We start from the raw sequence: 26,527 nt of genomic DNA on the forward strand, positions 1-26,527 counted from the left end.
TTGTATTACTATTATTATTATCCTTCTCATCTTTCCTATTACCTATTTCCTTAGCTTTTGATGACTATAACTTTTTTTTTTGTATCTCACAATTTATGTTGATTGCTTTTACTTAGTATCCTATTATGATCTATATTATTTAGTATCCTATGACTATCACTGAGTGTTGTATCTAATGATGTTTAATGATTATATTTTATGATCATGATCATGATTTATCACTTGTTGCTTGTATGTATGCTGAGATCTTATGCACTGGAGACAAATTCCTTGTGTGTCCAATCACACTTGATCAATAAAGAATTCTATTCTATTCTCTGTTTCTAAGCCAAAGGAGCCAATGTTGTCTTAAGGCATTTCCATGATCAGGCAGCTAGCATGACTATACACCGAGACGTAGGGAATTTCTTCTGTTCAATCATGACTGATTCTTGGAGATTACCCGGACAAGTGTCTGCAGGTTTTTTTGGCAAGAATTTATAGAAGTGTTTGCCATGGACTTCTTTCTAAGACTGAGAGAAAATTATTATATGGTCCTTGGTGCTCTGTGATTTTGATGGTTTTTTTGCAGATATTTTATTACCAAACTATGCAACATCATCAGTCCTAGTGCTGGAACCCACAGTTCAACCCTGAGCTACAAACATTCTCTTCTAATGATAGAAAGTAACTAACTAAAGGTCACCCAGCTGGCTTTGTGCCTAATGTGGAAGTAATGCTCTCACAATTCCTAGCCTTATGGCTTAACTGCCACACCAAACTGGCTCTCAATTTCTGTATTATAAACAATTAAAATGCATGTTATGATTTTTAGAAACAAATAAATATCCACTATGTACATAAATATGCTCATTTATTTAGGCTTACCTGGTGTACACAATCCAAGAACTGCAGAAAAATGGGTGCAAATCCACTTCCTTGACAATTAAGAGTTAAGTTACTGCGCTGGCTGAACTTATGACCAAAAGATAACCATTCTTTCTCTATTAGCATTCTGAATCCTTCAAGTGTTCGATAGAATGGATCACTGAGTAATTGCACAAGGGATACCACCTAGGCCACAAAATGTTACTGTTATATTAACCTGAATGCTTTTATATACACACTCAAATACACATTTTATTTCTAGCTACCGTTAAGATGAGGCTTTTCTGTTTAGATATAAATGTAAATGTACCATCTACTTTTAGATATACATGTAAATGTACTATCTACCTTTGGGACTTTGGAACTACTCAACTGCAGTACATTATTTATAGTGAAAAATTAGTTCACAACTGCTACAACATGAGAATTAACCCCAATAGATGCCCTAAGCCAGGGGTCTCCAACCTTAGCAACTTTAAGGTTTGTAGACTTCAACTCCCAGCAAAGCTGGCTGAGGAACTCTGGGAGTTGAAGTCCACAAGCCTTAAAGTTACTAAGGTTGGAGACCCCTGCCCTAAGCATCTAGAGCCGCAGTGGCTAGAATGCAGTACTGCAAGCTACTTCTGCTGATCACTGGCTGCCAGCAGTTTGGCAGATTGAATCTCATCAGGTTCAAGGTTGTCTCAGACTTCCATCCTTCCAAGACTGGTAAAATGAGGAGCCAGATTGTTGGGGGCAATATGTTGACTCTGTAAACTGCTTAGAGAGGGCTGTAAAGCACGGTATATAAGTCTAAGTGCTATTGCTATTGCTAAGCATAGCCCAAAATTCTCACACGATGAGAAATGTGATAAAACCTTCAGATAGGAAAATCTTTTGTAGTGTCCTCTTTCTCTTAGTGTCCTAAGCACATGCTTCTTTTGCTTAATGGTTAATCCAGGGTTGAATTACAATATAGACATAATTTTTATGGAAATCTGGAAACTTTCAATTTAAAGATGAAACAAATTTTAAACTTATATTTGAAAATAGTACAATCATGTTAATTTTGTTTTTTTGTTCCACAGGATGACAATTTCTTACCTCCAGTTTTTCGTCAGAAAATCTTCTTTAATAGAATTATATGCGAAGAATATTTGCAGATAAGAAGGCATGAGAGAGATTGCTTTTTTCTGGGCCTTATTACATCCTATTTAAAACAACTGTGGAAACTATACTTCAGTTTGTGAAGAGGAACAATGAATTTCAGAGATGAAGCTAAAATTCTCAAGAAAAGTGTTCACAGGATATTCTTTTGAATGATGGGGTTTTAAATGAAATGCATTATTTTCTGTTTTGTGTAGTCTCAGAATGGTTTCAGGATATAATTGAGCTTTAAATATAAAACATTTTGATCAAGCAAACCCAGTCCCATTAGAGGGGACTGGCTCCCCTTTGCTAATGGAAAGCTTTTCTCTGCAGCAGCAAAAGGAATTTTTATTAACTTCCCTTTCATATTACATCCCTTGTCCAAATATACTCCAGTCTCTCTCACTTTGCCTGCAATACATGCAGGTCATAATAACTGACCTGCACTGTGATGTCCCAGCCATCTTCCAGGCAAACTAAAACTGAAGAACCATTTTCAAGTAGCTCTGATATGATAACACCCAACTGTATTACTCTGTGAAGCTATACAAAATATAAAGGAAACAGGTTACTAAAATGAATGATAGTTTATACAATGACTAATAAAATCTATTTATTAAAGCTATTGAAAATATTAGATACTCAGTTTGAATCAAGTCTTATTAAACTAATAATTTATATAGTTTAAAACAAAAAGAACAAAGTGAAGAATTAAGTACAGTGTGATTTCCCCCCTCATTTGGACCCATATCTGAATTAGTAGTTCTAGGCCTCACGACTACAGAGGGAACATCTTTTTTTTCCTATTAAATGAAAATGCTTACAGAGCACTAAATAATACGGGTACTCTTGCACTGACCCATAAAGGAGTTTTATGGATCAAATGCTTTAGTTGAAGTTTGCCTTAAGACTGAAGATTTAATGGACACATTTAAACTGTTTTCTTGGCAATAACGTACAAATGGCTGATCAATACCTTCTTTCAGGCATTTTTTTTTATCTTACAAGTCTTGTTTTACAACTTCAATTTTCTGATGGTCTTCCATTTAAGTATTAACCAGATTTGGCACTTCTTAGTTTTTCTGAGAGCAACCAGAATTAGCCAGGTGCTGTTCTCTTTTGATATATAATACAGTCATAATTTTTTCAAGCCCAATTGGCTCTCAAACTATATTATAGCATGTTATATGTTTTACAAAAAAAGCTTCTGTTACAAAACATGATATAATTATATAGATTCTAGGGATTAAACTCCACAATACAGTTCATCGCATTATCAATCTCGTTTAAAAAATAAATGAGTGGCTAATTATCTTGTAACCGGCATTGAATATAAAACCACCTTAAAATAATTAGATACAAATCATTATCAAGGAAGGCACTCTATTTAGTTTCAATATACCTGTGCCATGTACCTGACCTACCCAATAATATAGTGATGAGACATTTACTATGGGAAAATCTATGGTAATAGTTTCTTAAACTGAATTTCTTTTGTTAAAAGCAGAAAATGGAAATTGACTTCAAGAGTAGATTTAAATTATTATAGCCAAATGCAACATTTTTATGGCTGATTATGATTAAGTGAGTATCCATTTTGCCATAATATAAATATTCACTGATTGATGTTTATTTGTCTCCATAGAAATACAGATTTTATTTAATGCAGAAAAAAATGATGATTTTTTTTTACAGAATCAAAATAGCCTTGGTTTTCTCTCAGAAATCACAAGCATTTATGACTGCCCCATATCACTTTACCTGAGGGAACCATTCAGACTCTCCAAGAGCTTTAAGGAATGTTATTTCAGAATCTGCTGGAATATTGCTAGGAACACAAGCACTCATGAGTCTTTTAAAACTAGTTTTCACTTGCCGGATGTCACTGAATTCAACTGGAACAAATTCACAATTTAAAGCAAAATCAAGCTTGAAGCCCTGTGGACAAAGAAGACATTTATTTATGCTATTCATTTTAAACATACACTTAAACTATTTATTAAGGGATTTAGTTTTCCTACCCCATTTTTTTGGAAGAACTTAACATTTTTTCTGAGACCTGACATGACATGGTATTACTAGGTATAGTATGTATCTTACATAACTTGCTTTATATTTGATTTTTGGCTGCAAAACTTAAATGACCTCATGACCCACAACTCTCTGATTTATTTTGCTGTAATGTGATGACCGTACAACTTTTTTTTAGTATTAGGCAGATCCTTGTATCAAAATTAAAAAATCAAAGTAATGCAGACTGCAGTTTTTCTCTCTCCTGGAATCTAATTAGAATAATATGAAAAATGGTAATGAAAAGTCCACATTTTTGAACTTTCCCTTTTTATGATAGCCTAGGAAAGGGGCTTTGGATACTAGGAGTTGGTGTTACTGAACATAAAAGTGCTATTTAGATTTGAGAGGTTCTGAATTCCTCAATTTATGTGACTTTATTGGGACACCACTATAAATGTTGCAGGACCATTTTGCTATCATACTGTTAATATTATATATAACTGATATGGTTTGGATTGAAATCTGTTGATTGGCTGAAACCAACCAGTGCTTTAAAATCACCACCAGATTTCAATTTTAAAAAGTTTTATGGCATTTGCTGCTGTTTCTCAAAGTTCCAACAGATGCCCTAATTAACTCATGAGTCTTGAGCCAACTGTTATACATTTGACTCTATTTTACTTGGCTTATTTAACTATGATTTAAGGTACTTTTATAATCTGGTATTGAATCTACCATTTTGTGCTTCCTTATGAAAGCATTCTTATGAAAATCACGGTCCTGAAATGCTGTTATGAAATATGTTAAATGAAATATGTTAAATACATCACTGAACAAGAGTAAGTAAATACAATCATATTCAGATCTTCCAGTCATATGTAAAAATGGTATTTGTTTAATTAGATATGCCCAAATATGGGTGAACACTCAACTCAACATCCATCTCACTGAAAAGAATGGACTGTGACAAATTGCCTTTAATTTTAACAGAGTAAAATAACTTAATTAAAACTAATAATGAAATCACATTGTTAGGCTCCAGGTATCAAGTTCAATGCATCGTTTTCAGTGGTCACTGTGCAGTGGGGGGCAGCTTTGCACACATTATATTCTAATGCAGGGATGGGCAACCTGAGTTCCTGAGCCACATGAAACTTGCAAGGTTCCATTCATGTATTCTCCAGTACCTCAAAACTGGATTGACAAGTTTTGGTGATACCATTTTAGGCCTTTAGGAAGGTTTTTCAGGACACTTCTTGGCGGCTTCCAGCTCCCTTTCTTTCTAATTTTGCTGCTTCTAATAATGCATTGAGTATCTCTTCAAAGCCTTGACAGAATCCCTGTGCCTATGCTATTTCAGCTGAAATCCTGGCAGTCCAGCACAACTGTGAGATTTAAGACTTATTGAAACCAAGAGCGTTCCAATGGCCACAGTTCACTGCTGTGTTGCATTCCAGTTATAAATAAGTTGTAATATTATTCCACCCAAAGCCTAGAAGTATATGGAAAACAAACATACTCTGAGTTGAGATTTTTCTCCAAATATGTAAAGAGCAGCTTGTCGCTTGAGGAGTCGGTTTTGCAAGTAGGCACTGCTGCTGGTATATGAAGGTGAACCATCTTTTCCAGCTAATCTTGCACCCACATCAAGGAATGGCATCTGAGTGCTGATAAATCGACCACTAGAACGAAGACTGGCCCACACACCTTCATAAAAATTAAAAATGTTATGAAATATTTTATATTTTCACACACAAGAGCTTTTTTTATTAAATTTACATGCTGCCTTATATGCTTACACATGTTTAATGTAACCTGCTCTAAATTGATAACCTTGATTTACTATAATAATCACATTCAAATCACCTCATGTTTAATACTTTATGAAGCTATTTTTCTGTATCTTCAGCTAGCTATAGACATTGTGTAACCACATTACCTAGAAACAGTGTGAGCCTCTTCTAAGTGAGGTGCATTAATTTCCATTGGGATTAGAGAATAGGAAAAAGCAGTTACTAATTAATACGATGCTGTTGGCATATATGCCATTACAAAACCTCTATTCCTCTATTACTAACATTAGTACATTGAACTGGGGCCATGTGATTTCTTATTCCTTATCACATGAAATTAATCATGTGATCTGAACAATCCAGTTGATGCCAGAAATATACTACCATTACATGTAATAGAGATAAGCGAATTCTACTGTTTCCCACCAATGGTTCTTCAGCTCTTCTGGCCCTTCACACTGTCATGTGAAGTAACACACTCTTGGAGAACAGCAAGTGTATTAAAATATAAGTCATATTTGATCTGAGGGTCATTGCTCTCTATGGATTTATTAACAACATTAATGATGCAGCTGAGAATTCCAGATCAACTGATATTATTACTGAGAAACTGTACAATAGCAGTTGATATGATTAAAAAGTAATGAAGTGTTGCCACACAAATATTGCTGAGAGGAATTGTCCCACCTACATACAAAGCCAGCCTACTGACTTTTAGTGATGAAACTGAAGGTGGTAAACTATTATTTAAAGTAATCTCTGAAATAAAGAAAACGGTATGCAATCTTTATTATTACTAATAAATAATTAAACAATCAGTTGCCATTCAAGACTCAGAGCAATGATCATGTTGTATCATTTTTCTAAAAATTCCCCTTTTGCCATTATTAAAACAGGGCTTCATTATACCTTGCACTACATAAAAAGCGATGATTGCAGATTGAAAAGCACATGCAGATTACCACATTAGCCAGTGGTGGGTTACAGTGATTAAAGGACATATAGATAACTTTCAAATTTCTTGTGATCATAAGATAATACTTAAAACAAGCAAATGGATATATGTACTATTTTACCTTATAATTTAGACATTTATTCCCTTTTTAATAACCATTAGTATTTATGAGAGCAAGAGTACGTGTGTAACAACATTTCTTCATGATTTAGTTTTTGGTAAATGATCTGAGCATAATTTCGTCCTTTTTGCAATGAAGATAATGCTTATAGGTCTATGAATCACTCCATAGCAAGAACATGGCCTGGCAAGTATATTTCATGCCTAAGCAAACCAACTTAGTTTCTTTAAGGTGCGTTGATACACATCATAAAAGAAATGTGAAAATTTAGATTCTTTCTAATTTGGAATTTGTTTGAAACATTTATCTCTGTACCCAACCACTGGCAGTTATCAGTAAGGACATGAGGAAAAGGAAAAGGAATGGGGCGGACATTGCAATAAAGCAGTCACAGCATATTGAACAGAAAAAAAAAGAAAGATTACTTCTATATTTCTACTGTTTTGATTATGATAAAAACAATTTCTTGTAACATTTGAGTTTTAACAGGTAGCATCAAGGATTCAATCTCTAAATCAAGCTGCAAGGAGAAAAATGTAGATCAGCTGTAATATAGAATAACATTCATGGGTACTGCAGATCTGCATAACAGCCATGTGACAGTGAATTATACCAATTGGAAGAGTATCCACTATGAAAAAAACAATTCTGGAAAAATGTATCAGTTTCAAAATTCACAATTTATCAGTATTATTTATTTTTATTGGTAGAACAATAAAATCAATGCAGGGTGAAAGACCAAACAAATTTATCTCTGTATCTCTTAATTTCAAGCACCATTCGAAGCATATGTTTGTGCAATCAAATTATTAACATGCAAAATTTTGGTTTGGTTGAGCCTATTGTATAACACTAGTACATTGACTATTAAACATAATATCTAGTCTTATGGTATTAAGATGATTAAATCATTCTGTATAATGGAGCTATATATTTAAATAGAAATTCACTGAAATGATTTCTGATTCTTAAGGAAAAGCATTTTAGCTTTGATTTTAAATTTTTCTAAAGAAAAAAGCATTAAATAATTTGAGAGTAACAAGGAATGTCATTCTTTTTGAAATATTTTATTCCACTAATCTTACAATTTAATAAATATTTAGGCTGAAAGTTAACCTGAATGTTAAACCTTATTCATACAGTTGATTAAGTACCCTGTAATTCAAACCTAAGCTAAAGACTTTATTTCTAGCTATTTGTACTGTATTCTTAAATACAATCATTTGCTCATATAAACTTTGCAATCTAACAGCCTTATTAATAATAGATTCATAAGGAAGGATGGCAGAATTCTTCTCTTTCAAATATTGACTTTATGTTAAAAAATAAAGACAGTGTTTATAACTGACCAAGAATGCACTTCAGTATGATGCTTCCACCAACTAAGGCAGTTTTCTTCTATTTTTGTATTCTTTATAATCAAGACAGGGAACATATTAAAAAATGGCTACTTACCATTTATCTAAATGGCAATTGGAACCAATTGACATACATATTACAACATTCAAGAATATTCACTTAGCATTGAATTTAACTATGCTGATAGTTGTAATCACTCTACATACAGCTTCCTTGCTTATGGTTTTGATTTTTTTCCTTGAGATTTTCAAGAAATTGAGTGCTTTTATATGAAATCTATATTATACAGTCAGCTAATATACCCATTCTTCTGAAAGTAAGATAACAAATAAATATTAATACTATAATGAATGTTTTGAAAAGATATTTCATCCTAAAATACAAAAACGTTGCCAAGAAAGTTCTAAATTAAATACAAGGCTGAATTCACAGTTACCGTTACAGTAAAGTGCTTCTTTTTGGTACTCCTTGCATTATGGAGGTAAATTGTCATGTAAAAGAAGAAAAAAAATGAATATATTTTGTTTTTATCCCTAGCATGTTTCATTATTATATCAAGATTTTATGAGAGCAATGACTGGAAGAGAAATTATGTAATTACATAGAAGGAAAGTTATTGCTATCCTAGATTATTTTTAGGGGAAGCCTAAATATTTTCTGGACTGCTTACAGAATAAATCTAGGCAAGCTTTTGGTGACTTTGCCAACTACATTCTTCCAATACAATGCGTATGAATCTCCTACATGCTGTCATAGGCATTCTAACCAATACAATGACTGGTCTTGCTAGAAGCTAGTACAAACATGTCTACTTAATGATTCTACTCTATTAGTAGACATAACTCTTCTCAGGCTGATTCTACTGCTATAGCCAATCCACATCATTATACCTCATCTATCCCAAATTAAATAAATTTGACTTCCAAATTCAGCACTGTCCCTAATTTGTTATATTAAGGATAGTAAAAAAAAAAAAAGTAGACTGGTATCTATTGGCAAATCCCTAGGTGAGTTGCAGTAGGTGAGCAAATAATTTTAACTCCTATCAATAGCAACAAAAAGAACAACAAACAGCTATTGCTTTCTAAATTAGGTGTCCACAATGAAAGAATAGCCAGATGTGATTTGTGAATAATTTTAAATTCAGTTTAATTCTAACAACTCTAAATTTGGAGGCATTTTGTTCTTTAAGTGTCAATCTTAACAAGTAAAACATTTTTCATAAGCCTATTGTATCTTGTCACTCTTGATCTACCACACATGATAAACTACAAATTTTATAGTATTGTCACAATTGTATTTTACACAATTATTGTATTGTACACACTTGTACACTATTACTGTATTTTAAAAGGACCTCTTCCATTAGTTTCTAATCTATTCATTATTAAAATATTATCATCTATAGTGAATTTAGATAGAAGTTACTTTCAGTTGAATTGTATCTTTTTCCCAGTCAAATCCTGGTCATTTTAAATTATCACATTATTTTTTTTAAAAAAGCATATTCCTGCAATTTGAAGGGCACTGTTAGAAACAGAGTATTTTATTATTTTACTAAAATGCAGGGTCAATTACATATACCTCAGTTGTGTAAGAATCTGCAGTGGCTGTGCAATCAATACAACAAACTGATGTTTAAAAGCAATGCTCAGAAAAAAGTTTGTTATAATATTTTATTATATTTAATAATTCTGCTGTGGGTAGACATTTTCATTTCAATATATAGTATTAATATCTATACATAAAAGATGTTTCAGTATTAAACATCTTGACTGAAAAGTTGAGTTCTACAGGTAATTAAAAATTATTACTTTAATGATCCACATTTGTGAATGTGTAGAAAAGAACAGCTGCTGGAAGCCATGGCTATTCTATTCTATGAAAACACTGTCCTGGGATGCTCCCAGGAGTGAAATCTACTTACCTTCCTTACCGGTTCGGAAGTGTATGCGCCATGTATGCGCATTTGCTTTGCTTGTGCGCGTGCATTACATGCATGCGCAGACCTTCTGCACATGCGCAAAAAAACCCATTACTTCCTGGTTTTACTTCCAGGAAGTAATGGAAGTAAATGTACTACCCCACATTACTTCCTGGTAAAACCAGGAAGTAATGACACCCGGGCGGGTGGGTGGAGCTTTGCTCCGCCATCACTACCGGATCGCTGAACGACCGGCCACGATCGCTACCGGATCGCATGATCCGGTCTGATCTGGGAGCATTTCACCCCTGGATGCTCCATATGTAGTTTCATATTCTGTACATGTGGTCAAATATTGAATGTGTAAGTAATATATGAGTAAATGTTATGACAGGTAGCCCACCTAGCATTCCACCTAAAATATGCTCTTGATGGCATCTCCCATCTGATAAAATGTTCACAGCTGAAATCTAGAAAACATAATTGTTACCAGTCCTTACTGCTGATGCAAAAAACAAAAAACAAAAAAACAAAAAATAAAAACCTAACCCCAAATGACAAGAACTACATGCATATTCATTTGCATGTGCAATCTTTATTTCAAAATGCCTACTCTTGTATTGATATGCAGATCAGGCAATTTCTATAAAAAGTTATAATTCATGTGTGTATAATGCAATCAAGTGAGGCAAAATGCAAGAATCACCCTTCATGGGTAGGCTTTGAACTAGTCTTACTAACCTCCTCGAGCAAAGCTATTGGATAGATTTACATCCAAATGTCCTGGCACTACCTGCTTAAACACAGTAGACATTCTTGAAGCCCTCCTTTCAGTGCCTAAAGTCAGTCAAAAAGAATGGAGAGATTAAAAGTAGAATATCATTCAAGTTGACACATTACCTATATATTACCCTAACTTGAACCCTATATTTGAAAACAATGACACATATATAGAAATATTCTTTTAATGGTTCATTTATCTAACTGCTGCCACTTTCCCACATTTAAGAGACATTACACATAATTAGAAATAGCAAGTATACATTTGCAGCATCACAGGAAGTTAGGCATGGCTAACACAATTGAAGTATTTAACAACAAATGAAGCAAAGCATGCACAATTGGTGACAGGGTTATGTTATGAAAAAGCCAGAATTTAGATACAATTGATTTCACCAACTGATTAAGCCAAATGGACAAACTTGGCAAGTTGCATGCTCCTGTATCTAAAACAGCAGCGTTACCTTTGTTTGAACCCTACAGGTTTCATCACATGACAACTGAAATAGAATATTAATGCATTTCTTAATGGCTTTATCCAGACCTATTCTGCAAAAAGCATATCATATTTTAACCTTTCACCTTCAAGATATATTTATATGTATGTTGATAAAGCTATGTTAAGCATTTCAAATTGCATGTAAATTTCTAATAGATTTAAAGTCCTGTACATTTGTTCATGTATGTGGCACAGAATCTCACTAGTTAGCAATTTTACTTCAGTTCGAAATACTTTACTTTTATATACTGCCATTTATATGAAAAGTATACTTGCAAAAATTCCAGAGACAAATCAGCTACCTAGGCAATGATTTATTAAGGCAATGAGAGATTATAATGTGAAAATCAAATTAGAAGAAAGTTCATTATAAACATAACATTTTCTGTTTAATGTTGGATTTTAACCAAGCTATCCAAAAAGATCATATTACCTGGAGATAAAGCAATTGCTGGTCTGATGGTAAGAGTATTATTTCCATTCAATTTGCAATGGACAGAAATTGCATTCAGTAAGGCTTGAAGGTATTTTTCTTGTTCTATGCTGCTTGATGATTCAAGTGATGTAGGAGCTATGCAAACAAATGCAGGAAACAGATTATACCCTTGATTTGTACAGCACATTTCACTTCTCTGAAATGAAAACAGCATCCAATTGATGTGTTTATTTAGTTATCTTAAATCTGCTCTTTTGATTATGGGCAGATAAAATAAATACTATTCAAATTAAAAATAAAATTGAATAAATATAAACTAAATATAATATAATGTCATACCTCCCAACATCGATGAGACATATAACATCTATCACTGTGAAAGTAATATGAGGTAATTTTAGCATTCTGCTTCCATATTTATTATTTATTTATTTATTTTATTAGATTTATAAACCGCCCTTTTCCCGAAGGACTCAGGGCGGTGTACAGCCAAAGTAAAAAAGAAACAATGTACAGTTAAAAATAAATTAAAAAACCTATTATACAGTGTGGCCGAAATTAAAATAGTTAAAAATCTAAAAGACCCCATATGAAATCAAAACATAACTACTGTATTAATGAAGAGCTGCTTCTAAAATATCCTTATGAAGATACCTTTACTATTTCAGTAGTTCCAGTATAATATTGTTTGTGGATATACAAGCATTTTCTGCTCTTCCATATATTGTTCTCCCACTGGCCTACTCATATGAGCATGAATAACAGAGCTGTGCAATGCATGCTCTGAAAAAGATTCAGAAGAAATACTTTGGACTCATGGAAGCATAGCACCACTCTAAGAAACTCACTTTTGGAGGGCTTTTGCACAAGCCTAAAAAAAAAAAATGCGGCTTTTAATGGAATTGATTTATTTAACTTACAAAGTAACCACATCTTTTCTTTAGGCTTATGAAGAAGCCTGAAAAAAAAAAAGGAAAAACTTTACTGAAAAGCAGAGAGGATGCAAGACTCATATGATGCTTGAAGCACAGCCTAATCATTTTCAAAATATACCTGAAACTGTGCAGCAAATTCAGTAAGTAAATGGCCACATCTCAACAGAGGTGCAAATATTCAGGGAACCTGAACATGCAAATAACTACTACTTCTTTTAATCGTTATTTCAATTCAGCATTTTTTCCCTCGCTTTTCCCTATATTATTCACTTTCAGTACTTTTTCGATTTCATCCTGCATTCCTTTTTCTCTCCACTCTTAGTTCCTGAGCCTTATATATATTTTTGCCCCAAACAAAATAATGACAAGAAAGAACAGTCTCTGTTTATATGTAGTTTGGCTTAAGCAAACAATGACTTTGGGGATGGTTTGTTCTTGGGCCAAATCCAAAATCCTTGGTGATACATTTTTTTTTCCAGTTGCTCAATTCTTGCAGTTAAACACTTGAAAGTACCTATACAGACATATCAACAAAAGCTGCACAGCAATTATTTGTAGATTACTGACATCGAAGAACTTTCTTTTATTGTGTGGATACATTCAAAGCACAAACTCATACAAAGCAGTATAGTATTCCCAGGATTATGCTGGAAATATTTAAGCAATTAAAATCTATTCACATCTTAAATTCTTGAATGATTCATGGTTTATGTAACTTGCACATAACTGTTCATTTCTTTTTTTATTATCTTCTTCAAAAATTCCATACGGCAAGTTTTTTCAAGCAAGCTAATAATACTAATTGGTTACCAAAGCATATAATAAACCATATTTCCACTCTTACCTCATACAACAAATACTGATTTTCATTTTAGTTCACTGCCTAGCAAATGGTCACATTTGTGGGGTGTGTGCTAGGGTGTGGGGTTGTTCAAGGGAGTGTCATATCCTAATGAGTATGTATGATATGTATGTCTATGTATACAGTCTATGTATGATACTATGGATTTAGCTAAGCAACATTTCGTCTGTTTACATAGCAGAGCAGAGCAGACATAAAGCTCAAAAATAAGCTAAACATTAAATATTTTTCTCTTATTCCCTAAAAGTGATAACAAGATAGAACCATAATAATTTTGCATTTATTAGATGTAGGTTCCATGATACATAATACACTGAGATAATTTTCCCCATTCCACTTCCCTCCAAGTGCATTTTAACTACCACGGTATTTTGCCTATGTAAAGGTTAAGTCCAGAACATCTGTAGGCACTTGTTTGGAGAAAGTATTAACTTTTTTAGAAAGACCTAAAGTATTTGTAAAGACTGACGCAATGTACTAACAATTGATGATATAAACACCTTCCCATTCTATGAGATAATTCATACAAAAGATAACCTCACCTGAGGTTTGTGTATTTTGTGATTTGAAAAGGCCAACAACTCCTTTCCCATGGAAACCACCAGCTCGAAACAGGAATGTACTTGTTTTTGAGTTTTTCCAACACACTACTGGCAAGCGATTGTGCCGATAGCAGCGAGCTACTCTCTGCAGGCTGCTGTCCTGTATGCACTGGGGTACCACTAGCAGTCCTGGGTAACTGGAACAAAGTGAAAAAGGGAGGTCATACAATGGAATTGGTTATAAAGAAAAGCTCATGTGACTTTTCATTACAGAATTCTCCTGATAAATTTCCAGCAAATTAGACACCGTGTGAATTTAGAACATCTGAAAACTCCAAGAGCTAATAAACACCTTTGTTCTGACACCGAGAAGGAGTGGCAACAACCCAAAAAAGACCACCTAATGTATCAACATATCACTTACATCTGTTTTAACAGATATTTCCCAGGCTAGGGTCATTTCCTGTCAAATCTGCCATAGCCCAGATAGTAAGAAGCTATTCATTGGACCATCTAAAATTTGTTTGGGGTGGTGGTGGTGGTATTCTTGTTTTTAAATCTTCTCACTCAAAAGCTTTTAAAAATATATATTGTATATGCATTGTAAACCACTTTTTAAAAAAACCCTGCACACTTAAACTTTGTCATCATTTTACTTGATCATTAATAAAATAAGCTTTTGATCACTCTTCAGGAAGCAGATTCAAAAACTTTGCTTTCATACAACTGAACATGTAAAATAGATTCTATTACCTGTCAAGTTATTACCCCTGCCCCACCTTCCCCCAGAATGACTTTCTGCTGGTGGACTTTTTCCTTTGGCTCTTTTCAGCAGTTCCTTTTGAGTCCAGATTTCCTACAATTTTGCTAGTGGCTTTAATACCATTCACTTTTTATTGATAGGGTTATGTTCTGTAGTAGGGTAAGCATTGCAATCATCTAGGACTGACAATTCTAATGCAGACAATATTTTTATAGGAGATTGATGAAAATATTTTTACTTCAATGGCTTATTTTTAATCCACTATTTCCTTTACAAAACAGAGCATCAAAATATTGGTTGGAAACAGCCAATAATTATTGCTTAATTATTGTCAAAAATTCTGACTGCCAAGTTCTTGCCAATCTCTTTCTTTTCCAACCTGGCTAATGCTGATCAGAGATGCTGGAATTTCTTTTCAATTATAGTCAATGAAATTCTCCAGTAATTTTTACTGATCCAAATCAGGAAAGAGGTGATAGGTTCTACTGGAAGTGCCTTGTGTGTGTAATTGCCAAATGCCCTTAGATTTCTTCCCAACTTAATCAAGGAGAGAAGCAATCTGGAATTGAGGAGAAACTTCCTAACAGTGAGGACAATTAACCAATGGAACAGCTTGCCTTCAGACGTTGTGGGTGCTTCACCACTGGAGGTTTTTAAGAAGAGACTAGACAGTCTCTTGTCTGAAATGGTATAGGATCTCCTGCTTCAGCAAGGGGCTGGACTAGAAGATCTCCAAGGTCCCTTCCAGCTCCAGATTCTCTGGAGGTGGGAATGGGCAAAGCTGAATGCACAGCTGTCTTTATTGATCGTACTCAACTCTGCAAGTTCAAAATAAGGAAAGGGTTTTTGTGTGTGTGTGATAAGCAGTTAAAAAGAAGGAATCTTGGTCATATTTGCTCAGTTCTTTCCAGCACAATTCCTAACATATTATTGGATTAAGTATTAAAATAAAGGTTATCAGAACAATAATTTAATGCAATGGTTTTACAGACTCATGGGTTTTTGGAACCCATAAGGGTCCTTTTCTTCATTCTGCTGAATTAGCCCAGTAATTCTATCCCAACATTTTGCTCTAACAGTTTAATTATATTATTTTAATTTATAATTATAGTAATATTTTATATTATAGAAGGCATCTTTAGCAAGTAAGGCAATCACTACAGAAACCAACAAAGAAAACAACATGTACATTTCATACTTGTCCATGGCTAGTTGTTTATAAATACTTAGTTTCTATGAACAAGAAAATTTAGATGTTTCAAATGTACACATCAAACACAATCAATATTTTGGCCCTGAGAAAAAATGAACTCTGGCTTGCCTCAAAATCTGTTTAATGCTGTAATATAGAAATAGCTGATTATATAACTTTTTTTTTTAAAAATTCAGCTGAAAAGTTTTGTTCAGGTTTTCCAACAAGATTCTAGAGTTTTGGAACATTTTCAATAAGAGGAATTTGGATGAAAGTGTCTGTGGTCATTTGTGCATATATGAAAATAAACACATTTAAAATATTTCTGATGAGCTGTATGTTTTGGAAATACACAACACAAACTTGCACGTTAAACACAATTTAAAAAAATAAAGTAATTAAGCTCTTATGAAAGTAGCATATTCCCAAGAGTGGTTGCAAAATTCACTGGCTGTTTTTTTTTTTCATATTCCAATGATTGATGCAAACGTATTGGAGATTTCTCCCGTGCACCATTGTATAAATGATCTGCCTAAGATGCTATTTACACAACTAATGTCAGCAATAGTGTGATAATTTGTAAGGAAAATGTACAACAATAAATCTTATTTAATTTGAATAAATTCATATACGTAGGCTGGAAAAGATAAGAGTTCTGAAGGAAGAGGAACAGGAATAAAGATAGTAGTGAAGTAGCTGAAACTCTGGGCCCCCTTCATCCACCTATCCAGGACCCCCTGTAATTAAGCATTATGTATTTGTTTCTATTCAACATCAATTGTGAAACGCTTATTTCCATGATGCTGTCTGATTGGGCAAACAAGCCAATTTTTTTCTGGATCAACTGCAATTCAATTCATTCAGCCATTTATGATGCTGCAGCCTAAAGTTGGGAGTTCTGTAGGAGATTTCACAGGTCTTTGTTAGCAGACAACTTGATCTTAATAATATTAGTCTATTTTATGCAGTTCATTAAAAAAGTTCTGCTTTATTTTGCCCACTTATATCAATACCAAAGTCTTCTCTCGCTCCACTTTTCAATCTCTAGCAACACATGAGCTATCTACTACCACACACACACACACAGACAGAAACACAAAGACACACAGAGAGAGAGAGAGAGGGGGGTGGGTGGGGACTGACTTAACACCACAATAATGGATGAAACTGTTCTGGAATAAAAGTTCCTGGATGAAAAACAAACACATTTGGTAAAAAAATATTTCAGTACTTGATATAGATAGGCAGTTAAAAAAGATACTGCTCTCTGTATCTGAGAACAGTTCTCACAAAGATATAGTGAAGGAAAAAACTTCTATAAGGGCAGTGATCCATTTTCAGCAGCAATCTCTCTTCGCCCTGGTAGGCCACTGTCAACAAATTAAAACAAAACAAAACCAGAACTACAGTAGTTAAGTACTGGGTACAAAGTAGAAAGGGAGCAGGATACCAGACTCCTATGCTTATAAAGGGAAATCACCCAGTGACTGATAACATTCATAAACTATCCGTGTGAATCCAGCCTGAAGTGTTTAAATAGTTGTAATGGGAAAATTATGAACATCTAAACAAATGCCCATAAAAAATAAACAAAGATTCTGGTATTTTTATTGAGCAGTCTTTATGGTTACTAAATGCTAGAAATCATAACTTCTGACTATCCCCTTGACTCTTAATATTCTATGTATACTTCAACTTCTATATATGCACATACCTATCAACATTTTTAAAAAACTAAAATGTTTTATTTGCTCATTAATCAGGTTAGTATTGCAATGAGAAAACGAACTGTAGATCACATGATTTTTAAATGTTGGTATCTCATGAATAAACTGCACGCAGATGATAATCAACAAACTAAATTTCTTCTTGTTTAGAAATATAAGGGTCCAATTACTGACCCAAGTAGATCAATACTATATCATGTCCACTGAATTGAATATGTAAATGTCAGGAATTTTATTTGATATTTTTTACAAGCAAACCCTCTGCTCTAGAAGTCTTCCCTCCACAAAGACAAATAATCTTTTTTCAGCCATTTGCAACATAGATTAAAAATTGTGACAAGTGGATCATGTAATTTAGATCTATTTTAATAACTAAGCTGGCTTACCTTCTGCAAAGGGAATACATTCTGTTTAAAGCTGTTATTCGAAAGTATTCTGTTTTTGAACGTGAAGAACTGTTACTGATGGTTCCTAACCCCAAACGTTGATAGTCTCTAAAACAAGCTCTTTCCACTAGCTGCTCCATTGTTGATTTTTCTGATGCTTTCAAAGTACCACTTGTGTGCATTTCACTGTCATCTGAAACTAAAGTTGCAATAATTTCAGTAGCTTAGCATACAGTGACTTGTGTAACAAGACAGTGGCAAAAAAAGAGGTTTCAATCTATTATTACCTGAGACATCATCTTCTTCATTACACCCAGGACGATTTGTTCTTTCCTCCATGATTGTTCCTGTCTTTTTTTTTAGTAAGTGCTGCCGGCCAATTGTCATTTTCCCTGCACGTTTTGCTCCTTTTACAATTGTTTTCGAAAGAGTGCTAAATTCAGAAAAGAAGTAAAAAATCTGTACTTTGCTAGCAACTGTATATTTTCCTCTTTCCTCCAAAATAGGTCTACTAGGCTTTACTTCAATGAGTGGCATACTGTGGAGCCCCCATGCCTTCCAATAGAAGAACTAGTGCTATTATGCCCACAAGTTTAGCTTTCACAAACCATTTTCATGTGTGTACCTGAAATATACATTCAGAATGCATTTCCTCTTTCAATAATCAGAAATAAAAAAGTGTGAGTTGATCACAGTAAATGTCCTATTATGTTATTTGTTCATTTTCACTACAATTTGGTTTTCATTTGAAATACATGGCACTATCGCCTTTGTTAAAGCATGGTATAAAATCTAAATCAACTAAAATTAAGAATATTTTTTTCCTTTTTGACAATCCTGTAGTCCCTATTTGGGGTAGAACTGGGGCAACCAGATGGAGCTCAGCCTTTACTGGCTGGATGCCCTTCCTGACACATGCTGAGTTCGCAGAAGATAGTTTTTCTTTGCACCCTGAGAGAGGAACATCTGCCACTACCTAGGACTGAACTTTCAATGTTCCAAGTAGGAGGTGAACATCTTCACCACTAAGCCACCATGCCGCTCTATATTTCTACATTGAAATAATATTTCTAATAAATGTGACACATAAATAAAAGAGGCAGTCATTACCGAAAAGAAGTGTTTTTCTCCTTTTGCTTTGGCAAGATGATCTGAGGTGCTGTTTGGCCAGCTGCAAAAGCAAAAGTGCTGAAGATGGACTGAGGATAGCGAAACTTCATCAGCTGTTTCTTAAATATCTCTACAACTTCAGGGCTCACTTCCTCATCAAAAGCTACCTTGATCAGCTGCAAATAAAATGACATAATAAGAAAAAAATAAAATAAATATTGAAATATAAACGAAAAAGAGATTTTAGGATATTTGGTATTAGGGCAATAGAAAAAGGTATTGTTAAGTTAAACATCATTATAAAGTTTTAAATCTTAATACTTCATTTAAAAAAATATAGTGTCTGTCAATCAACTAGAATAAAATGTTTTAAATATATTATTTTAATACATTTTTATAATTAACAACATTTGAACTTATAGGTAAAAGGAGCATTTAAGTTATACAGTAATATATTTTGGGTTTGATACCAGGAATATATTGTTTCAGCACTATATATTATAATAAGACTATATTATTTCTTACCCACTTTTAAAAACCCATGTGTGGAGTGATATAATTGCATACAAAGGTTTAAGAACCTCAGGTAAAATTTTATGTTTCAGTGTAAATCTAAGCAAACTATTTTCTTATTATAAATCTGTAGACAACTGAACATAAATAAGCATTTAAATTTGCAGGATTATGTGTGTTTAACATTGTACAATGTTGAATTTGTCTCAGCTTCTGTTTCCTAGGGGTTCACTGAAACATACAATTTGCCCTGTTGTGCCTATCACTTGTGCTATAAACTAACTGCACTGTAACATAACAAAGGGAAAGAGAGTATTTTATTGCTTATCTTTCTTTTAAAGTAAGTTTGATACTTCCTTTCTTTGGTGTCTTCATATATTTCTCTAATAAAAATCTCAGGAGAATGTTGTCAGTTCTGCTCAGGATGATAAGCAGGAGCAAAAAGGCAATGAAGAGCAGGTAGAAGTGTTTTGTATGGGCAGGTGTCCATTTCAACAAACTTTTTTAAAACTACTTTGGCACATAAGTCAATAAGTTTCTATTCTGCTTTCTTATTCAAGGTATCCAGAGTAGTTACAAAATAAAGGCCTTTGAAATCAATGGGATTTTCAAAACAAGAATATTTCTGATCTATGAGGTTTTTATATTCTATTTACCTGAAAGGTAGCTGAGGTGATCTGCAGTCCTTCTTGCATACTTTGCTGAAGTTGGTTTTGTATGGTAATTTTCTTCTCCTTTGTTACTGAAGCAATAGGGAAGCTACGAATAACTGTTTGTTCTCCAACTAAGAATATCAGGAGAGAAACATTGCATCATAGATCAAGTAAGGCAACTGGGAAGATGTATTCATACATGTGGAAGTCAGACCACACAAAAGACCTATGCTAAGGCTAAAGGAATTAAACCCTCAAGGACAGATAAATTACACCTAGGGCTTTGATCTATTTTTTTATTTAAATCCCCCCTCCCCATACTTCCAATGGTTGCACCATTTTCTTAATATTTATTAAAAGAGTTTCTTTACTCTTTGAAAAAAAAAAGTATTTATCTATAGACAAACCAGATAGGGTAGAGTCAACAAAACTGATCCTTGCTATTTCTATACCTTTACTGAGTTTTGTACCTTTACTGTTTTGATACTTTTTGCTGCCCGGAAGTAGCTATTTTTAGCCGGCTGAACTAATATACTCATCTAGCAGACAAGACAAGAAGAGACAAGAATAGTTGCTTGTGGTATTTCCTGTCTCATGGGTCAAAATAATCTGTCTGGACATAAGACTTTTGGCTTTTCTAGGTGAACTGTAGATGAAATGTTTAGTTCCACTTCAGGCAAAAAATGCATTGCAGCAGCATTCCTGATAAAGATCATATATTTTATATTATGCACTATATTTCCTGCATCATTTTTAATAATTCTGCAAGGCCAGTGATGTCACCCTTGTTATTTGTTATATCACAGAAACAGTTTTTCCTAGCATATATTTGCTAAATAGCACTAGCAATAGCACTTAGACTTATATACAGCTTCATAGTGCTTTTACAGCCCCCTCTAAACAGTTTACAGAATCAGCATATTGCGCCCAACAATCTGGGTAAATAGTGAACATCAGCCCCAACCATGCCAGTACAAACTATCCCTATTATTCTGAATGTAGAAATATTACTACATTGTTTCTCATTCTAAGCACTGACGAAAAATATTGATGAATCACTTCTACCACTGTTTCCATGGTGTCTAGAAATAATTGGAGATTATTTTTATAAAACCCACAGAATTTGCACAATAAAATGTTTATCCTCAGAAAGGTACAGCTACATTTAAATAACAGTAATGCTAATCAAGGAATGCTGTTATTTTTCCTCATACCTAAGATAAATGTTTCTGTGCTTGTTCACGCTACTATTCTCATGGCATTTTGAAATAGTATACTTTTTATTAATTCCCTTAAAAAATAATACTAGGGAGTGCAAGGAATCTTGGTGGATAGCAGTCTGACTAACTATTAGAATAGAATAGAATAGAATAGAATTTTATTGGCCAAGTGTGATTGGACACACAAGGAATTTGTCTTGGTGCATATGCTCTCAGTGTACATAAAAGAAAAGATGTTAAATATGATATTTAACATCAATTTCCTTGTTTGTAATAAAAAATAAATCCCTTATTTTTTGGAGCCATAAATATTAAGCTTTCATTTTATTTGAAATAATGTAACCAGACAAGATTTTTAAAAAACCATCTGTAAATGATCTGAGCCATCATAAGGAAATATAATATAAGTCTGAGAATGAAGGAAATTACCAAGCACTTTCTATTATCTTGATGCATTTTTAACTGTCTTGAGATTAGAGAAATGGTTGCTGGCTAACAACTACTAGTTCTAGAATCGTAAGTGAATTATTTATTCACTTAAATAAGCATATGCTAGGAGATGGTGCTTTTTATTATGAAAGCAAAGCATCAAAAATGATTTGTGTGTGAGAGAGAGAGTGAGAGTGAGAGAGAGAAAAAGAAAAAACAAGAAAAGATGACAGAGAAAGAAAAATCAAATAGATAATCAACAGCACAGGAAAGAAGCTATATATTAAATACATGCAAAAGCAAACATACTAACTTAATATATATCTAATAAAGATACAATCAAAAATTTCTTGAAAAAGGGTAAAATATTCCTATGACACTGAAAATACAATGTTGTGATATTTAGATGTGGGCCTTCTTTATCAGGCCTAAGCTCTTTTTTAAAATACTCATCAGCCTAACTTCACTTGGACAGAGCAGATGGAAGAGAGGTCTTGAAAATAATCTTATATTCTAAGATATACAGAGGGATAGAATCAAGATCACGTGAAGTGTTAGTACCACTTTATAATGCCTTGGTAAGGCCACACTTGGAATATTGCATTCAGTTTTGGTCGCCACGATGTAAAAAAGATGCAGAGAAGAGCAACAAAGATGATTAGGGGACTGGAGGCTAAAACATATGAAGAATGGTTGCAGGAACTGGGTATGTCTAGTTTAATAAAAAGAAGGACTAGGGGAGACATGATAGCTGTGTTCCAATTTCTCAGGGGTTGCCACAAAGAAGAGGGAGTCAAACTATTCTCCAAAGCACCTGAGGGTAGAACAAGAAGCAATGGGTGGAAACTAATCAAGGAGAGAAGCAACCTAGAACTAAGGAGAAATTTCCTGACAGTTATATAATATACAAATGGATGAAGACTATTGCTTGACATAGTCTAAGCCGCCCTGAGTCTTCGGAGAAGGGTGGGATATAAATGCAAATAAAAATAAATAAATAAGTGGAACGATTTGCCTGCAGAAGTTGTGAATGCTCCAACACTGGAAATTTTTAAGAAAATGTTAGATAACCATTTGTCTGAAGTGGTGTAGGGTTTCCTGCCTGGGCAGGGGGTTGGACTAGAAGGCCTCCAAGGTCCCTTCCAACTCTGTTGTTATGTTATGCTATGCTATGCTATGCTATGCTATGCTATGCTATGCTATGCTATGCTATGCTATGCTATGCTATGCTATGCTATGCTATGCTATGCTATGCTATGCTATGTTATGTTATGTTATGTTATACAAGGTTTAAAAGTCAGCACCAATGTTTTGAAACGCACTTGATGTAATGGCAGACTTATTTTAATAGTTATAAATACATGTTAAAAAACCTATGTTGGTTTATGGCCACAGTAAATATCAAGACCCAGCACAACTAGACTAGTTGTGCTTGGTAATAATGGAATTGCACTAATCATGGAGTCAAAGCGATTCTAGATAGCGACAATTTTATTTTCAGTTTTTGCAAATCTATCACTGAATATCATAGATAGCATGTCCACTTTATAGATAGAACATAATAAACCTTACTGCAACAATGCTTATACTAATTCTGCATTTAATTAACTACAGGGATTGCAGAAAGGCATTTTGAGTAAAGTATTAGAAATCTTGATACAAATCTTACTTTTGAATGATTTTTATTTTAGAAGCAATATAAATGGAATGTAGGTTTGGAAGATGGTTAATCTCTGTGTTTGTTTATTTATTGATTGATTAAATTTATGCCACCCATTTCATCAGAGACAACTCGGCATGGCTTAGAAACGTTTAAATTAGTATACATTAAAATAATAAAACAATAAATAACAACAATTAATAAATAAGTTAATCTTCCATGGCTTCTGGAAAGCATATTCCTTTGACACTCATAACAAACATCATACCTAGTTGATCATGAGGGGTGCCTTTAAATATAACTCTGTATGTAGTAAGGAACAAAGCTCCTTCTGCAGGAAGAATAGGAGGGCCTCCAAGCAATCCTCCAGTTGCCTCTTCTCTGCCATCAGGATCCAGGAGCACACGGAGACCTTCACATACAAACTCTTCCCCTGGTAGCAAATCTGGTCGTAGAATCTTGGGCTGAATCCAAAGATATTTTTTTTTAAAAAGTTGCAACATAACAAATACAATATAATATTTTATAACAAATCTGGCAAAGTTAGTGTGAAAGAGCAGGACTGAATATTTTCTGCAAATTCAGTGTAGCCTAGGAAGATTTCCATTCAGGAGCATTTTTTTTCCTATAACCAGATTTTGCCTATTAAATTGGAAGAGATGCTCCACCTACAGAAAATTAATAATCCTCTGGGACAGGGTACTCATTTCCCTTTTTTTATTTGATTCAAGAACTCTGTAAGAAGGGATACATTATATTGGTTAGGCAATCACTGCTTCCCCACTCTTAGAATATTGTAGATCCTTAGAATATTATAAATCTTTTCTCATTATTCATGATCAGAAGTTCACTATTTAACTTCTGGGACTTAGCCACTGGTACTAAGGATAAGTGAGAAAAGGTTTTGATTAGTTAATTACTCTTCAGTCTAAAAAAAAGCTTTACTGGTTAAACTGCTTCTTGATTTAAAGCTGAGTCACAGCATATAATAGATGTTAAAACATACAAGAGCAGTTTATTTTACTTAGAATTTTGGCTGAGCTACAGTATTTTCTCTGGTGTGTATTTCACATAAATTATAGAAAAGCTGCTTATCTGTTAAAATTATTAGTTTTCTAGGAATACTTTGAACTTTTCAAATGTTATCAAACACATTAGAAAAAGGAAAGCTGAAGCTGTCAAACTGGCTGTATTTCTCACAGCTTTAAAGCAATATAAACAGCCTGAAATACTTGCCTTCTGTATTGGTGGCAACCTTCTACTTTCTCGATGCACAGCCTCCAGAGTCTCAATGTGCATGGCTACAATTCCTAGGAATAAATGCCACCCCAAATGAGCATAATACAGCAAGAACAAAACAGACTAACAAAACAGGTTATCCATTCTAAAAATTGCCTCCAGAAAACCCACTATAGTTCAGATGTGACTAAAATTAGACTAACAAACTCTCATTTTCATCTGAAAAGAACACAGATGTACACTATACAAATAAGATGATCTTTTCTGAGACAGAACAAAATATCTCCCTATGAGAGGAGTTCAAGATAAGAACATGGTTCCTCATACCTGGTATCATACAATGAAGACTTCGGATGTGATCCTGTGTAACTCCACTTTCGGTACAAACCTTATCTATGAATCTGGTAATGAAGCGCACCACAGCATTGGCAACATCATTATTTTCAGAATCTTCAAAACCACTTTCAGTATCATAGCTCTCTGCAACACTGCCTGCAATGCTAAGAAAGCAATTCCAGTAAGCTAAATCCAGTTGGGGTAAGAAAATGAATCACTCTGTATGACAACAAATTGTAACGATGGCGGAATTCTACTGACACACCTATTTGTGACAATGCTATTGCTTCCACTTTCCCAGTCTCCTGTAGCTGACATTCTTAGCAGTTTGTTTTTACTGGTGTCCAGTGGCACTAACAGATACACCATGAGGTTTGCAAAGTGAATTGCTTGGCTGAAGACCATGCTTTCTTCACTTTGTACCAGCTGTTGTTGAGTCTCTTTACTAAGTGTTGGCCACAAACGTAACTGCTCAGCTGCCAAGTCCATGGCAGTTTTTTCTTGTCCTTGGTTTTCGGAAAATTTCTCCTGGAAAAGAAAAATAGCTAGATATGATTTTATTTCTAACATTTAAAATGTTTTCCTCCTCTAGAGCAAGAATATAAATTAAATCAAAAATCAAAGTGAGAAAAAATTAGGATTCTAGGCAGAAAACTTTGTCTTAAATATATTCAAGATACCATGATGAAGAATAGAAAAACATAAACATAAACCACAATAAAATAACACAAAGTTTCAAAGGGAATGAAAATCAGAAAGTGACTTGATACTGGGATGCAGCTTCTATATCATTGCAATAGTCATGCTATTGGGTATGTGAAGAGACAACTGACCTTCACAGTAGGGTTTTGTGCTGCTCCAACTCTCAATGGGTTATTCAGATTTTCCCTCCCAAATTCCTATCTCAAGTTGTATTCCATTTTCCAATACATTCAAGACCAGACCCAGTAAAAACATAACATCCACTAACATAAAAGAAGAAAAACTAAAAAGTACTATTCCAATTATTTTTGACAGATGCCCAAAGAATACGTGGCAATATATGATTGTTAATACTATATAAAGAGTGATGTGTTCAGGCCAAA

The 26,527-nt window shown here is 33.9% G+C and overlaps 1 protein-coding gene and 1 long non-coding RNA gene across 7 annotated transcripts in view; one reads left to right on the forward strand and one right to left on the reverse strand.

Annotated features, from left to right (window-relative positions):
* LOC131186339 (uncharacterized) overlaps positions 1 to 2,429 on the forward strand; it is a 38,644-nt gene extending 36,215 nt beyond the window's left edge. For both annotated transcript variants that reach the window (XR_009152352.1, XR_009152351.1), the window contains one exon: positions 1,935 to 2,429. This is a non-coding gene — a long non-coding RNA (uncharacterized LOC131186339). The remainder of the gene's footprint in view (positions 1 to 1,934) is intronic.
* SBF2 (SET binding factor 2) overlaps positions 1 to 26,527 on the reverse strand; it is a 227,044-nt gene that overhangs the window by 19,295 nt on the left and 181,222 nt on the right. For 3 of the 5 annotated variants that reach the window (XR_009152348.1, XM_058159757.1, XM_058159783.1), the window contains 15 exons: positions 25,708 to 25,970; positions 25,434 to 25,606; positions 25,104 to 25,177; positions 24,136 to 24,331; positions 20,562 to 20,689; positions 19,393 to 19,568; positions 18,570 to 18,715; positions 18,283 to 18,481; positions 14,215 to 14,411; positions 11,873 to 12,010; positions 10,902 to 10,997; positions 5,528 to 5,715; positions 3,757 to 3,933; positions 2,437 to 2,538; positions 868 to 1,053 (listed from right to left, as the gene is read on the reverse strand). Coding sequence is in view for 4 of the 5 variants with exons in the window: in XM_058159757.1 (XP_058015740.1) it covers positions 868 to 1,053; positions 2,437 to 2,538; positions 3,757 to 3,933; positions 5,528 to 5,715; positions 10,902 to 10,997; positions 11,873 to 12,010; positions 14,215 to 14,411; positions 18,283 to 18,481; positions 18,570 to 18,715; positions 19,393 to 19,568; positions 20,562 to 20,689; positions 24,136 to 24,331; positions 25,104 to 25,177; positions 25,434 to 25,606; positions 25,708 to 25,970 (2,439 nt within the window). In the remaining variant the exon portion in view is untranslated. Of the gene's footprint in view, positions 1 to 867; positions 1,054 to 2,436; positions 2,539 to 3,756; positions 3,934 to 5,527; positions 5,716 to 8,672; positions 8,704 to 10,901; positions 10,998 to 11,872; positions 12,011 to 14,214; positions 14,412 to 18,282; positions 18,482 to 18,569; positions 18,716 to 19,392; positions 19,569 to 20,561; positions 20,690 to 24,135; positions 24,332 to 25,103; positions 25,178 to 25,433; positions 25,607 to 25,707; positions 25,971 to 26,527 lie in introns of all 5 variants that reach the window. The other 2 variants (XM_058159766.1, XM_058159774.1) reach the window with 2 other exon arrangements.

Source organism: Ahaetulla prasina, chromosome 1 (genome assembly GCF_028640845.1).
Source record: "Ahaetulla prasina isolate Xishuangbanna chromosome 1, ASM2864084v1, whole genome shotgun sequence".
Classification (NCBI taxonomy): domain Eukaryota; kingdom Metazoa; phylum Chordata; class Lepidosauria; order Squamata; family Colubridae; genus Ahaetulla; species Ahaetulla prasina.